The sequence below is a fragment of the Oryza sativa genome, chromosome 7 (assembly GCF_034140825.1).
Source record: "Oryza sativa Japonica Group chromosome 7, ASM3414082v1".
In the NCBI taxonomy this organism is placed as follows: domain Eukaryota; kingdom Viridiplantae; phylum Streptophyta; class Magnoliopsida; order Poales; family Poaceae; genus Oryza; species Oryza sativa.
This window is the reverse complement of record NC_089041.1, coordinates 1,576,837-1,593,116: the sequence shown is the minus strand read 5'-3', so window position 1 is coordinate 1,593,116 and position 16,280 is coordinate 1,576,837. Positions and strand designations below refer to the sequence as shown.

Here is a 16,280-nt window from a genome sequence, read left to right as displayed (position 1 = left end):
GCGGAAATAAAAGTTACCCTCGAAATCGATGGATCGCGGTCTGACCGAAGTAGTAGCACCGGTCTGACCGCCTGGATATCGTCTGTCTGACCGAGGTTGTAACACCGGTCGAATCGCCGAGATTAATCGCCAGCTCCTGTCGCTGTTGCCGCCACCGCCGGTCTGACCGCCTCGCCTTAGTCGGTCTGACCGCCGGTAGGTCGCCGGTCTGACCGCCGGTGAGATGCCAGTTAGACCGTCGAAACCCGGTGAAACACAAATCGAAAAACTCTCAAAGTAGATGACAACTTTATTGCTTCTCTCTGTATTTACAAAGTGCACCAACAACACTCCTTACAAAAATCTCGACTAAACTCGAAACCCTAACTAAACTAGCAACTCAATTGCTCTCAAAAGCGATACAGGGAAGCCTCACGCTCCTCCTCTATTTATACATGAGGTAGGCAGCCTAAAGCCATGAACCAAACTCATACTAAGAGTCCTAAACACCTTAGGAAACCCTCTAGTATAAGAAAGAAACTTTACATAACCAATCGTACCAAATTTGGACTCTTTCCAAATTCGACTCCGCATCCCATACACACACAATACCTCCATCGTATGCCATATGGAATCTCCATCAACCACGTGCATCAACTCTAGCCTTAGTATCCCGCATGATATCTGACCACCACGGACATCGTCTTACCACCATGCCGACTCCCGGTCCATCACCGCAAATACTCTCCAGAGGCATCGAGTCACCTACACATGAAACAAACAAAGAAACCATATTCCAAGACCAAGCTATCCCCAACTTGACTCATTAGTAGCAAACAACAGTATTACATACGTATAGTATCCATCTAGAAGCCATAACCATGAAACAATCACGGATATCCAAAGAAACAACCTGAAACCGAAACCGACTCAGTATCAGTTGGTCAGACCGCGGGCTGGCCGGTCTGACCGCACACATAGCGCCGGTCTGACCGGCAACCTCCGCCCGGTCTGACCGGTCCCGACAAACCAGTAAACCCTATTCATCTCCTGAAAATTGATTATCTCCAAAACCACTTCGACGATAATCTCCAAATATCAAAACCAATAATCACATATGCCAATTGTTCATCACAGAATAAGAATCAAAACATACTTTGATCTTACAAAACTTTCAGGTTTGTGACCATCTGATCGCCTCGAGATTTGTGCATGAAGGAAAAAAATTTCACACATGTCACACGTAAGATCCCGGTGCTATCCAACTAAACTATAGTTGAATACAAGTTTTATTATACCATAGTTACGGTGTAGTTACAATACAGTTATAGTGTACTATAGTTACATATGAAAGTTTAGCACTCAAAAAATTTGGCACTGTTTTTTTAGATACTCCCTATTTTGTTTAAAGAAAAGTAGTGGTCTTTTATCCATCTGGCCATTTCGGTGAAACTAAGTGTAATATACACCTCATTCTTTAATACTGTACAAGATTGTTAATTTAACATGATTTACACATAGGTACTGTATATTATAAGCCTTGCTTTGCTGGCCAAAAGGGCCAAAAGATATTAGCACTTTTTTTAGTGCACTCTTGACTCTTGTAGGCGATCTTATAAAAAAAAAACCCTTACGACTTAAAGACCCAAAATCATCTCAATGTACGGCTAAAGTACTCCCCACGTTGCATTGCTTGGGCAGCTAATCATGCATATATATATCACCTTTTTACACTCGTCCTCACGCATTTCGTCAAAAGGGTTAACTTAAATTTAACCCCCAAAGTGTAACTTTTAAGAAAAAATGGGTTAGTATAACTCAGCTTGATATAATATATGCACCGTCCGGCACTTAATTTTTGAACTTTTGGTAGGTAAACTAGCTATTTAATTGGGCAAAAAGAGGACTAGTTTGTACTTAACCACTAGATAATTAATGTGGAATCTGGTCATGGAGAAATAATAATGCTAACAATTGCTTGAAGCAATCAAGTTCCTTCCAACGACTCTAGGCTGTCACCTGTCGATCTGTCTGGCGCCTGTGAAAGTCTACAAGGAGCATATATATCCTCCCATATGTCTTGGATCTATGAAAAATGTCTGGACATTACCTGGTCGTTTATAAATCAATAGATGTCATTTTAGATAGGAAAAAGTACGAATAACCCCCCCGAACTATCGCGGTCGACCGAATTACCCCTATAAACCTGAAAACCAGACATCGTTGGTTTTGTCCTACGTGGCGTACACGTGACAGTTCAGTTAGCATTTTATTTTGGAAAAAGTACGAATTACCCCCCCGAACTATCGCGGTCGTCCGAATTATCCCCTGAACCACAAAACTGGACATTTTTCACCCCCAACTATGTAAACCGGACGAATTACCCCCCTCGAATCAATTTAGAGCGGTTTTATCCAACGTGGCGCACACGTGGCAATCCAGTCAGCGTTTTTTAATTAAAAAAATGTGGGACCCGCATGCCATACTCTTCTCTTCTTCCCCTCTCTCTCTCTCGCTTTTCTCTCTCGCGGTGGATGGCGCGGGGACGGCGACGACGGCGACGACGGAGGCAGCGGCGGCGGAGAGTGCGAGGCGGCGGCGGCGGCGAGGCGAGGCGGCGGCGGAGGCAGAGGCGGCGGGGGAGGCAGCGAGCACGGGGAGGCGAGCGGCGGCGGGAGCTCGCGCTGCTCGCGGAGGAGGCGAGGCGGCGGCGGCGGAAGAGGCGAGCAGCGGCAGGGTGCGGCGGCGGCGAGGCGAGGCGGCGGCCCACGAAAGATGGGGAGGGGAGAGGCGCGGCGGTCGGCGTCGCAGCCGGTGGGTCCGCCACGGAGGGGGTGCAGCTCGACCAGGCTCGCCAGCCGCCTCGCCTCGCCGCCGCCTCGCCTCCTCCGCGAGCAGCGCGAGCTCCCGCCGCCGCTCGCCTCCTCCGCCGCCCAGCCCCGCCGCTCGCCTCCCCGCGCTCGCTGCCTCGGCCGCCGCCTCGCCTCGCCGCCGCCGCCGCTACCTCCGCCGTCGCCGTCCTCGCCGCTCCCGCGCCGTCCCCGTGAGCCGCGAGAGAGAAAAAGCGAGAGAGAGAGAGAGAGAATAGAGAGAGAGAGGAAGAAGAGAAGAGGATGGCATGCGGGTCCCACAATTTTTTAATTAAAAAAACGCTGACCGGATTGCCACGTTGTTCAAAACCGCTCTGAATTGGTTCGAGGGGGGTAATTCGTCTGATTTGTATAGTTGGGGGTGAAGAATGTCCGGTTTTGTGGTTCAGGAGGGTAATTCGGACGACCGCGATAGTTCGGGGGGGTAATTCGTACTTTTTCCTTTAATGTGAGACCTACATGTCATACTCCTCTTGCTCTATCGATCACACATTCTCTCTCTCACTCACTCACTCTTCCTCTCTCTCACGCGGAGGCAGCGGTGATGGGGGCGGGACACAGAGGAGGGAGCGGCGAACTTCGTGAGGGAGCAGGAGAGAACTTCGGCGAACTCCCTCCGGCGCAGGAGGGTCTCCGCGGCACCGTGTGTGCCGCCTCCGCCTCCGTCCGTCCCCGCGTCGAGGGGGCGGCTACTCGTCGTGACCGCCGTTGTCGCCTCTGCGTCCCGCATCACCCGCCGTCGCCGCCGCCTCCCGTGCCGCCGCTGGTGCCTTGTCACCCGCCGCCTCCGCGTCCCGCAGCGCCGCCCACCGCCTACCGCCAACCCGTGAGAGAGAGAGAGTGAGAGAGAGAAGAGAGAGAGGAAGAGGAGTATGACATGTGGGTCCCACATTTTTTTTATAAACAAAATGGTGATTGGAATACCACGTAGGATAAAACTGTTCTGGATTGGGTCGATGGGGGTAATTTGTCCGGTATTAAAAGTCTAGGGTTAACTATGTCTGGTTTTTGGGTTTAGGGAGGGTAATTTGGTCGACTGCGATAGTCAGGAGGGGGGGTAATTAGTACTTTTCCTTTTAGATATACGTAGTGAAATATTGAAATCTTACATTACCAAAATATAGACCTATATTAAGATTTGATATGTAAGAATGATATTAGCATATTTTTCATTAAAAATCTTTCATATAACTATATTATATGGGTAATTATAACATCCTTAAAAAAATACCGAAAGGTATCATATTATTTTATACAAAACTTGATACCTACAGAAACTAGGTTATCGATCTCGAGGTATTAAAATTTTAGTGTATAATTTTAGTACCTATAGCCATGGTACTTAAGAGGACCATAAAATCTCTCATATAAAGCATTGAAGATTTGTTGCCGACAAGCTGCTAGGTACAGAAGAAATAAAAACAAGTTACTTCCAAAAAAAAATACGAACGTATTAATATACATGTCTGTAAACCAGTTTGAATGTGTACAAACATGGCGTCAACATGTTTCATACAAGGAATTTTCCTACGAAGTTTCGTGTGGCAATTAATTATGTTCGTTAGGTGCACGAAATATAATTTGACCAAGCTAGATGCTACCAGACTATACTTTGACCTTTTTGGGAGAGGAAGTTTCAATAATTCAAGTCTGTAATGCATGCTGGAGAAAACTCAAAACTATATACAGTAGCTCACAATGTCACTTTCTCTGCACTAACTATTACAATAGCTAACTAGACATTGCTGCCCTGCAGTTCTAATTGTTCATTGTTGATTTGCTGCAATTCAATTCACAGCCCATTCCATCACCTGCCATGAAATACACCTTTCTTCTCTTCCTTTGCCTTGTATCCTTTGTCACTTCTAGTGAGCACCAGTTTGTCTTCTCCGGCTTCACCGGCAGCAACCTCGTCCTTGATGGTGCCGCCACCATCACCGAAGATGGGCTCCTTGAGCTCACCAATGGCGCGAATAATATCGAAGGCCATGCGTTCTACCCAACTCCGTTGCGCTTTCGCAAGTCGCCAAACGACATGGTACAATCTTTCTCGGTTTCATTTGCGTTCAGCATCCTCCAAAAATATGCCAATCGGAGCAACGATGGCATGGCCTTCTTCATAGCACCAAGCAAGAACTTCTCTGATGCATCATTGCCTGCACAATATTTGGGCCTCCTCAACAACCAAAACAATGGCAATAGAAGCAACGATTTGTTCGCCGTCGAGCTCGACACCTTCCAAAACAAGGAGTTCCAAGACATGGATGACAACCATGTAGGGATCAATGTCAACAGCATGAAGTCCTTGGATGCACACTATGCTGGTTTCTATGAAGACAGGAGTGGCATCTTCAGGAACCTTACTCTTGTCATCCATGAGGCAATGCAAGTTTGGTTTGATTATGATGGTGATGCCAAGAAGATTAGTGTCACCTTGGCTCCTGCCAGATTGGCCAAGCCCAAGAGACCTCTACTGTCTGTCACCTACGACCTCTCAACGGTGGTTGCAGATTCAGCCTACATCGGTTTCTCAGCTGCAACTGGAGGTGTAGTCAACACAAAACACTGTGTTCTTGGATGGAGCTTTAGGATGAATGGCCCTGCTCAAGCTATTGATATCTCCAGGTTGCCCAAGCTGCCAAATCTTGGCAGCAAGAAGTCCCATTCTTCTAGGATCTTGGTAATCATATCACCGGTGGCAACCGCTGTATTGATTTTCCTTGTTGGTGTTCTCCTTGTTCTCTGTGTACGGAGGCGACTCAAGTACACAGAGATTCAAGAAGATTGGGAGGTTGAGTTTGGTCCGCATCGTTTCTCATACAAGGTTCTGTATGATGCCACTGAAGGATTTAAGGATAAGAACTTACTTGGTGTCGGAGGATTTGGGAAGGTGTATAAGGGAGTGCTTCCGGTGTCTAAACGAGTGGTTGCCGTGAAGTGTGTTTCGCATGAGTCGAGCCAAGGTATGAAGGAGTTTGTTGCTGAGATTGTCAGTATCGGTCAACTTCGACACCGAAACCTTGTGCAGTTGCTCGGTTATTGTAGGAGGAAAGGTGAACTCCTTCTGGTCTATGACTATATGTCAAACGGTAGCCTTGACAACTATTTGTATTGTGATTTGACCGAGCCAACATTGGATTGGGCACAGAGATTTAACATTGTCAAAGGTGTCACGTCAGGACTACTCTACCTCCATGAGAAATGGGGGAAGATTGTAATCCACCGAGATATCAAGGCAAGCAACGTGCTTCTTGATAAAGATATGAATGCACGATTAGGTGACTTTGGCCTCTCAAGATTATATGACCACGGAACCGACCCACAAACTACGCACCTGGTAGGCACAATGGGGTACCTAGCCCCAGAGCTAGTGTTCACAGGCAAGGCATCTCCTGCCACAGACATATTTGCCTTTGGCGTATTCCTTCTCGAAGTCACTTGTGGACAAAGGCCACTCAACAACAATCAACAAGATAATCAACCCCCAATGCTGGTTGATTGGGTCCTTGAGCACTGGCAGAAAGGATTACTGCCTGAGACAGTAGACAAAAGATTGCAGGGCAACTACAATGTTGATGAGGCATGTCTAGTGCTGAAGCTAGGTCTATTGTGTTCTCACCCAATCGCCATGGAAAGGCCTACCATGAGTCAAGTCCAGAGATACCTCGACGGCGACGCGCCGCTGCCAGAGTTGGCACCGTCGGAGCTGAAGTTCAACATGGTGGCTCTCATGCAGGGCCAAGGCTTCGACTCGTATGTCTTGCCATGTCTGTCTTTGTCGTCGGTGGTGAGCATTGAAACCTCACCCGAGGTAGACGATGACACTGCTAGTGTTTGATGTTATTGCAAATTCATGCTGTAATTGGCAGGTTTGATTTTTTTTAACTATTGCAAAATGGATGCTATGTTATTAGTTACAATCAAATTGAAATCAACTCTAGTTTTCCTCGGCTGTGATTATATGTTTCCATTTACAAGTAGAAATAGTTGAGACAGATTCTTGTTGATTGAGCATTCTAATCATACCAATGTTATTGGATTGGCACCACCTAACATAGGCTGAAATTGAATTGGGCCTGATGAGATCAGCCCAAAGAAATTAACATATCTTGGCCCATTTTGAGCCTATTTCGCCAGCCCAAATGGTCCCTGATTATGTGGCCCATGAGCAAGCCACAAGGGCCAAGGCATGGCAATAACATTACGGCCCATAAGGACACGAGGATGAATACCTTCAGTGACAAGATGCAGTGTTTCAGTGATGTAAACTGTGTTGGTTAATTCTTTCAGATTATTACAGTTTATGAAAAGCAGATAAATTCAGGAACCAGTAGAGTGCTGCCTGCTGCTTATTAGTTCTGGCTTAGATCAATGACTTTTTTTTTACGGGTGATTGGCAGATTTTATATATTATAAATCTGAAAAATAGCTTAAAATAAATTATCTGAGCAATACTGATGTCCTAGTGAGTTTTCAGAGAGATCGTACTTTTTTGAAAGGGTGACACGAATCACATAATAGGCGCATAATATATGAGGCATAATCTAAAAAGAACACCGTGAGATCTCCACAAATGATCCCACGGTACTGTTTCCATGTCACTGTCAGCACTGTTCATAAGCAGTGCAAGCACTGTTGATATGAATCAAGTTGTGTGATTGACATGACATAATATAACGAAAATATTCGTGCTCAGATTGTGGGAGCAATTAATGGAAAGAAAGAAAAAAATAAGGCCCTGTTTAGTTTCTAAACAAAAAAATTTTTCACCATGGAGTATTAAATATAGATAAAAAAATAATTACACGGATTGCATGTAAATTGCGAGACGAATCTTTTAATCCTAATTGCGCCATGATTTGATAATGTGATGCTACCGTAAACATTTGCTAATAACGGATTAATTAGGCTTAATAAATTCATTTCGTAGTTTTCAGGCGGAATCTGTAATTTATTTTGTTATTAGTCCACGTTCAATACTTTAAATATGTCTCCGTATATCCGATGTGAACACGTCAAAAATATTCGTTCGCCGAATTAAAAAGGCCCTAAATTAGTTTTCAGTCGGCATTGCCCTGTAGCCACAACCGATGGCAGATGAACTTTGACAGCTCCAGTCCCTGAAATTTATGTGTACAGATATTAATTTGTGTGTGTATTTCTGTTGGTTCGATGCGACTGATCCTTCAACTCGTCTCTCCATTTTTGAGCATTACTGTCTCGATGAATATGTAGCATGATGTTTCATGTTTGCAGGTTGCAGGTCGCACGCAGATGGATGCAACTTGGTCAGAGTCAGTGTCTAGTGATGTGTGTGTTAAGGAAACCAGCGGCGACTAAATTAATCACAAATCGAATGAAATGGTTAATTTCTTCGCATGACAACACTATGCCTCCAACTGACAGTAGTTTTCTTGATAGGATGTAACTGTTGTCTGATGCAGTTCATCCAGCCATCAGTTGTTGGGGGGAACAGAGTAGCCTTTCAAGCAGTGAAAGGGAATCAAGAACAATCTTCTTTTAGTTACATCATGTAATTGGAATGTTACTAGTAACATTTTCCTGTGTACTTTGGCATCAAACCTCTCTTGATCCAAGGAAAGTTGCAACATGCCTGTCAGTGTTTCTCTTCTACTACTAGTAGTAGTAGTACTAGTTTCCTCTGAAATGAACAACAGATGAGATGCTTCTGTGTTACTGTCACAGGATACTATCACTACTGTTTTCAGGTGAAACAGTGTTAACCAAATGTAGGAGTACACTTTAATAGTAGCAGTAGAAGTACTAGTACAGTTCATAAAGATGAACAAGCTGCAACCAACATGCTAGTTATTTCAGCACTGAAAGCGATGATGACTGACGAGTTGGTTAGGTCATCACTGATGCAAACAGTGGAATATATGATTCGAACACTGCAATAATGCAGCTGATGGATGATCACTGCATGCATATTAGTACTTTGTAGTATGTGGCTCTGTGAGGCTGTGTGTGAGATAGCAGTAGATGGCACAATTATATTGCAAGAGGTCAAGGATAGCTGTTCCAGATGCAAACATTCCTGGTGCATGCGGCTCTGATATATGATAATGAAAACTGCTCATAGGGAATCTTGTACATGGTCACCATGATCCTACTACTGTTGAGTGATTTGTGCAATCTGACTGAACACTGAAGTCTGAAGAGTAAGTGCCAGTGCTGCTGCTTACCACAAAATGACGACAAATCTGGCATTTTTGGACAGATATCTGATGATTGATTCAACCAGAATACATAGAACTTGATGATTATTTGGGAAATTACTATAGCACATATCATGCATAGGGGACGCTGTTGGAGAACAGGAATGATGCCTGAATGCATGCCTAAAATTTAGGAGGTGTACTATTGGGAAAAACTGATTTTGGAGCTAACACGTTGGAACTAGCGATTGAAATATAAAAGAATCCTTTTTTTTTCTGTTTATACAAAGGTTAGCTCAAGCACTCTTGAACTTGATTAGTTTCTAGCTATAACATTTTTGGCTAGACAGCTGAATTAATTTGTCTCTCGAGAAAATCATTAAGACTGAACTAAGCTGATGTTCCATATATAGGGGAGGCAAATAGGGTAGTTTGTCAGTCATGTACCAACTCCATCTATCCAAGCTACCTGATCATGCATGAACAATAATCAGATTGAGTCAGAAATAAAATAATGGCTTCAATCATTTTATTTTGCATCCAATGCAGTACAAAACCGTTGTAACTAACTTGCATACGTGATAAATTGCACGGCATATAATAATTAATGGTAAAGAGGAACAATTTTTTTTCTTAATTATCATCTGGAAATGTATACATAATTTCTAAATGCTTCACCAAGCATGCCTGATTACCAAATCCAGAAACTATAAAATTCACAGCTCTAGGAAGTAGAACATCCAGGTCCAGCAATTTCACAAGTAATTTCGATTTTAATTCGAACCATCCGTCTAAAATGAGAAGCAATATAAATATATATAATTGTTTCAGATAGGCAACTTTGAACACCAATCTGAAACGCACAACCATACAACATATAGACCATCACCAAATTAATTACCAGCGTACGAGCAAGTTGATCGAAATTCCGATACACCTAAACTTTTACAAGCCATCGAAAGGAAAAACAACAACATTACTGGAGAACTATAAGCCATCAACACTAACATGATCGAGACCTTGTCAATCCACGGTGAAAGGTAAATAAACCAAAAATTCCATAACAATGTCCATGCATTGCAACGCATGCTGAATACATTCCATGATCAATTTATCTTGGCATTGGATCTCTCATCAAACACGCCGATGATCGAGATCGAGGTTCACGAACCGAGGCGGTACATTCCATCTGCCATGAACGGGCCATCCATGTACAATGCAGCAGCATTCTGTGGGTGAAAACCTTCCATCATGACGAACGGCATGTCCTCCGATGGCTTCCAGTGCCGTTTCCTCTGGTTGATGAACCAGTTGTTGATCTGCTTCTGATCTAGTCCTGTCGATTCCGCAAGCGCAATCTTCTCCGTCTCCTACTCATCCCATTGGTGCAAAGTTAGTAACAATGTGATGATGCATCTGATCTGAACTAAGATGTTTGTAGAACTATGTATGCATTAGGTAATTGTGGCAATTACTATATATTATCAGGTAATTTTGTATGTGTAATCTTACTGAGGGGTAAGGCCACTTGTAGTGCAGCTCCCACCAGTGAAGCAGCTTCTGCCTGGCCTCCTTAGGCAGCTTTCCTTTCTTCTTTTTCTTGGAAAATTCTTGCCTTAGGCTGCTCAAGTAGCCACTGTACTTCTTCAGAAGCTGAAACTTGAGCTCCTTATCCTCAGCGCGCGGGTCGATCTCAGGCGGCTCGTTTTCGCGGCCACTTGGGTCCATGTCATCCTCAGAAGAACCAACACATTCAGATTTACCATCTGCAGACAAAAGGTGGTTAATGTAAGAGATCATACTACATTTTGTTCATCAGATTTCTATTGTATTGTTGGAATGAGCTTCAGTCTAGACCATGTTGGTCAGCAATGGAACAGACGCAGAAAGGCCCATAGCTGTGGGTAAACAACTCTATCCATTTTGGAATGCAAGAATAGGGTGACACTGTGTATTTGACTACTGGTAGAGTAGCTACAGTAAAGAGTATGGATTTCAAGAAGGATCCTGCCCTACTGATTTCGTAGAAGAAAACACTATAAAAAACGGTAAAAAAAACTATGCAAGTGAAAAGACAAGGATATTCAATACAAGGATAAAACTAGCACTGCTTTAGGTTTATTAATTTGTCAGGTTTGATTTGTGCCAAATCAGCCAGTTGAAAGATATATTGACCAGATTGTGGTGTGCAGATTATGGTTTTAAAACAGTGTTTGATAAACCAAATAGTAGAAACCACTGAACTAGGTATACGTAGAGTCCCAGGCTTCGACGAAAAAAATGATACTGACTGAAACTTGGTCCTATCTCTTATCACCTATGTTCTTTTGCTTTATATAAAAGCTAGGTCTTTGGCCTAAAAAACTTGGTCCAATGGTCAAAGGAATACATATTATGGCAGTAGATAAAGAATCATTTAGTGGAAAGAAATAAAGAATTGACAGAGCATTTCTCTGCTCTAAACAGAATGGTCACATGCTGACCATGCGTCCTACAGAATATAGCATATAACAAAGAAATGGATAAAATAAAAGCAAAAAAACAAAAATTACTACCATACAACCAGAAACAAAAATATCACACATAAAGCGTTGTCTTGGGCCTATGTAATTGAATAATTCGGAGATCAACTTCAAAATAAATAAAGATACATATGACCATAACTTAATTTCAGATGGGCAATCAAAATAATTGATCTATACATAGGAAACTGTACAGTGACAGTTGTTGATCTGACCCAGGATGTGATACAAGAAAATAAAAGATAATATATGTGGCCCCATATTATAAAAAATTGTGCATGCATGAGTATTCTACATCCTCCAATGATAACATGCAACTGAAAACTATATTGTGGGTGCATAAAAAGCAACTGAAAAGCATGGAGATTCTGTAGATTTACAGGATTAGGTAGTAGTTGTTATCGTCCCATGTCTTACTTGATTAACCGTTTAATTCTCATCATGAATAGTGTCAAGAAAACATTTTAAGCGCCTTTCAAATTTTAGAATCCATTAGTTCTTGAACATATTCTCATGGTTGTTACTCTGTTATTGTATTTATTCTCATGGTAGCACAATGACTGTAATTCTCTCAGTAACCCGCTATAGAAACTTTTCATCAGCTCAGAACTACTAGAGGGAAAACCAGATCCTTAAAAAAAAAGCTTCAAAGAAATGAGCCAGTGTTTAATTATAAACCAGTCGGTGGTCTTTCACATAAGCTATTAGTCCCCTATGTAATACTTTCTCCTTTTTTTTAAGATGAGGTACAAATAACATGAAAAAAGGAAATGGCATGACAAATACACCAATGTTGCCCTTGTGCTTCTACGCAGAAAAAGAATTATTCCTGATGTACTAATGCATTAACAGTGACAAGATTTTAATCTTTTAATAACATGGCACTTGGTATTTGCTAAAAAAAACCTTCAAAATTTTGTGAATGAACCCTTTGCTTTTTATTTGTGGCGCCTATAGAAAACGCATTAGCTTATTTTGAGGAGAAACACGTTAATTAACTTGTGGAATGAGTAAACATGATAATTCATTTGAAAAATACATTTCTCAAACAGTTTTGATAAAATTATAAAATCAAAACCAGTCCATGGATTTGGACACATTAATGGTAATTTTCCAAGTTTCAGCAAAGTGAATCTAATTAAGCATACATGGCAAGAGTAGGAAACCATAATACTAAAACTAATGGTGCGGAAACTGACACTTATGAATGACTGAAAAATGGACAGTTTGTTAAACACTGACAAGTGACAAGCACAGTTTATTAGATAAAAAAAATTAGTAAATGCATTTGCACAATCATATTTGTTTAATGTATAAGCTAGTGTCATTTGTTTTAAAGGCAGAAGTTTCACCAGTATAGTAGGCAACTGTTACAATTTAATACCAATGATGCGATATAAACAACATGCTGATCTATACAAACAAATAGAGCCTTGCTGATTGGTTAAGATATATAGATCGATGTGTGGATGTGGATTTGCTAGGACAGTTGTCATACCATAACAAACAAGAAAAACAATAATAATATATTAGCTGGTTCTTTAAATCTCAAATGGAACACATAACTGGCAATAAATAACCGGGCATGCATGCGCGAGGATGAGATGAAATACATTATCAAAAAAGCAATCATAGAAGTAAACCAACATATAGCAAACTCATTGACAAAAGATCTTTTGAAGTGGCCTAATTTCAATAGTTGAGATTTATTTGTGAAAATTCAGCATAGATGCGCTAGGCTTATATAGAGAGAATACAGAATCACCATGTGAGGTTTTGAGCATCACAGAGATAAGAAACTAGTAATCTCTCCCATTTGTTTTAGATAATAGAGAAGAGTTCACATTTGCAGCATAAGTGCCGGGTGAATCTTTCCCAATATCTGACGAACATAGATTTAGTAATATAAAAAATGATCATAGAATAAATTTGTATATTGTTCATAAAAACCTTTGATAATATATGGTTCTGTAACTTTTCATTTAAGGGACTTCCACTAATATTGCCTAATAAAGTTGCATCTCTGCTTAATCAAATTGAATCTTTCACAAGAAAAAAAAAGGAAAACTACTAGTAGCAGCTGGCAAGCTCCAACAACTGTCTTAATTTCCATCATGAATCAAATGCAACTGACCTAGTTTGATCTACCAATCAGACACTCTTCTCCAATACTTCTATACATATATATATGCACAGAAAATAAAAAGCATTCAACAGTAGTCTATCAACAGTTCATCAGATCTCTATCATATTAATTGATTATCCTGCCCTGCAGCAATCGACAGTACAACCCCCCGGAAAACACGAACGCCCAGATGAATCTGTGCTGCATCCCAAAACCATTACAAGAACAGCTGCAGTGCTACGTGCGAAGAAGAAAGACGGTTCGTACAGTGCTGCTGCAACATTGGGTACCTAGCTAGCCCCATGACAACAATTTCCAATGCATATGGCTCTACTTCCACTAGAGCAAGAAAAGAATAATACTACTGATCCGGGGTAGATGCATGCATGCTATCCAATCAGCAGCAACCAGAGAGATGATTAACCAAGCTTGTACTGCCATACATCTCTATGTAGTTATAATACTCTTCCTCAAACCATTGTTTACTGGGCTTAATCACCATTCAGAATCTCCATCAATCTAGCTATTAGTCTATAGACAGGCTGATTCTCTCCTCTGCCCTGCATGCCTTGGAACCCTAAAGACAAGGCTTCTAGTCACTTGTCATCTAGTAGAGCAGTAAGAAAAGAAAGAGAGAAGAGACAATTCATGGCCAAAAGAAAGAGGGGAAAAAAGAAATGGTTGAGTTGAAAGGCTAGCATGTGTTGTGTTTTGCAACTAGGCTGTGCTAGCTGCTGCCATGGATGGATGGATGGATGCAATAAACAATGGAGGTGAAGCTGCTGAAACGAGAGGAGGAGAAGCTTGAGACATGGTTGCTCACAGTGCCCTGGTTGCCAACATGATTAGATTAATCACTCGACTAGACCGCTACTAATTGTTAGTTTAATTACTTTTGTTAGTGCATGCTGCTGCAAAGGCGTCTTGTTACTAACCCCAATAAATAAATTACTAATCCACAGGGCTTTGGATGGGTAGCTATACTAACAATGGCAATCATCCAAAGCAACCACCTCCATTATCCGGATCAAACTATTTCCTAATGCGGTAAGCCTCCGCCGCCGCCGCCGCCGCCATCGCCGCCGACGACGAGATCATCATCATCAGCAGCAGCAGCAGCAGCAGAAGAGAAGAAGCAGAAGGAGCATGTGTGTAAATAGAAGTAAAACCGCAGGCGAGAGCAGGAGGAGGGGGATGGATGATTGGTTGATTTACCGGCGAGGAGGAGGCGCGCCGAGCCGGCGCCGCCGCCATGGGCGCCGCCGGCGATGGTGTCGAGCTGCGACTCCACCCTCTTGAGGAACTCCATGGCCTCGTCGATCGGCCGCGTCAGCTCCTCCCTGTACTTGGCCAGCATGTTGCAGTACGCCTCCTGCGTCGAAGATTGATTCGATTCCGATTAATCAACCCGATCAATGCAACCAACATCGGTGATTGATCGATTCAACGTCGTACGGACGGGTCAATATATCATGAACGATATATGAACTGGTCGCCGGAGTTGGGGGGGGACGAACGAACCATGAACTGGTCGAGCTCCGGGTCGCGCGCGTCGTGGCGGCCGGGAGGGCGGGCGTCCAGCTTTGCCGCCGTGGCGGTCAGCCTCTCCAGCACCTCCGGCGGCGCTCCGACCTGGATGGATGGATGGATCAAAATTGCAGTGATATATATGATCGATAGATAATTACTACGGAGTATTTTGTTCAACAAAATCGGAGAAGAATTAATCGAGCGTATATACTTTCTGGCAGTCGAGGTAGGCTGCGAGGAGGGCGGAGTACTGGGGGTGCGCCATGATCTTGGCCTTGATGGACTCGGCCTCCGCCGCCGAGATCTCCCCACCACCGGCGCCGCCGTGCTTGCTGTGGTGGTGGCCGCCGCCGTGGTGGGGGTGACCGTGACCGTGGTACTGCGACGGGCCAGCCGCGGCCGCCGCCTGGTGCAAGGCGAGCGGCGTGCCGTAGTACGCGGTGGCCGCCGCCGCCGTGGACAGCGGCAGCTGCAGGAACGACGACGCCGCCGCCTTGCCGCTCCCCCCTGCTCCTCCTCCTCCTCCAAGATTCCCAAAGCTCTGATCCATCAAAACACACACAAGAAACAAAAAGAAAATAAAAAACCAAATCCGATGGAAACCCTAGCAGCTAGGCTCTCTCTCTTCTTCCTCCTGGAGCTCGAGCTGTCTAGCTCCAATGGCGAGAGGGAGGGGAGATGGGGGAGAGGAGTGGGGGGTGGAGGTATTAATGGAAGGGAAAGGTGGAGGTGTATACTACGGCGAAGGGGAGGTGTAGCGTATGTGCGCGAGCGTGTGGGCGATGGCGGGTGGCTATCCTTTTTCTCGCGTCAAATCACAGCCAAAGACGAGACGAGAAGACGAGAGATTTGCAAGCTGGGAAGGAAGGGAGGGAATATCATATGGATCATACCCTACTTCTACTGTGTACACGTACTCTACTTAATTACTCCCAGCTTGCAAATCTGATAACTGCTGATCCCAGCTACTAAGGCTGTTTTTAGTTGGATCCAAAGTTTGAATTTTGGTTGAAATTGGAGATGATGCGACTGAAAAGTTGTGTGTGTATGACAGGTTGATGTGATGGAAAAAGAC

The 16,280-nt window shown here is 43.4% G+C and overlaps 2 protein-coding genes across 2 annotated transcripts; one reads left to right on the top strand and one right to left on the bottom strand.

Annotated features, from left to right (window-relative positions):
- Window positions 1-4,516: 4,516 nt before the first annotated feature.
- On the top strand, window positions 4,517-6,942 carry LOC4342321 (L-type lectin-domain containing receptor kinase SIT2-like). The gene has a single exon (XM_015790628.3). It carries the CDS (start codon window positions 4,666-4,668, stop codon window positions 6,685-6,687), a length of 2,022 nt encoding a protein of 673 aa, XP_015646114.1. The 5' UTR covers window positions 4,517-4,665; the 3' UTR covers window positions 6,688-6,942.
- A 2,879-nt stretch (window positions 6,943-9,821) lies between these two features.
- Window positions 9,822-15,945, bottom strand: LOC4342320 (homeobox protein knotted-1-like 12). The gene is made up of 5 exons (NM_001402992.1): window positions 15,417-15,945; window positions 15,197-15,307; window positions 14,891-15,047; window positions 10,541-10,794; window positions 9,822-10,398 (listed from the first exon to the last, which is right to left on the bottom strand). The coding sequence occupies exons 1-5, from the start codon at window positions 15,753-15,755 to the stop codon at window positions 10,192-10,194; spliced, it is 1,068 nt and encodes a 355-aa protein (NP_001389921.1). The 5' UTR covers window positions 15,756-15,945; the 3' UTR covers window positions 9,822-10,191.
- Between the last annotated feature and the right edge of the window lie 335 nt (window positions 15,946-16,280).

Bases quoted from the DNA above. Each gene is read 5' to 3' on its own strand.
- LOC4342321 (XM_015790628.3), top strand. From the start codon at position 4,666: ATGAAATACACCTTTCTTCTCTTCCTTTGCCTTGTATCCTTTGTCACT.
- LOC4342320 (NM_001402992.1), bottom strand. From the start codon at position 15,755: ATGGATCAGAGCTTTGGGAATCTTGGAGGAGGAGGAGGAGCAGGGGGG. The intron at 15,048-15,196 runs GTTCGTTCGTCC...TCTTCGACGCAG, and splicing joins CGGAGCTCGACCAGTTCATG to GAGGCGTACTGCAACATGCT. The intron at 10,795-14,890 runs GTAAATCAACCA...TTTTGTCTGCAG, and splicing joins GGCGCGCCTCCTCCTCGCCG to ATGGTAAATCTGAATGTGTT.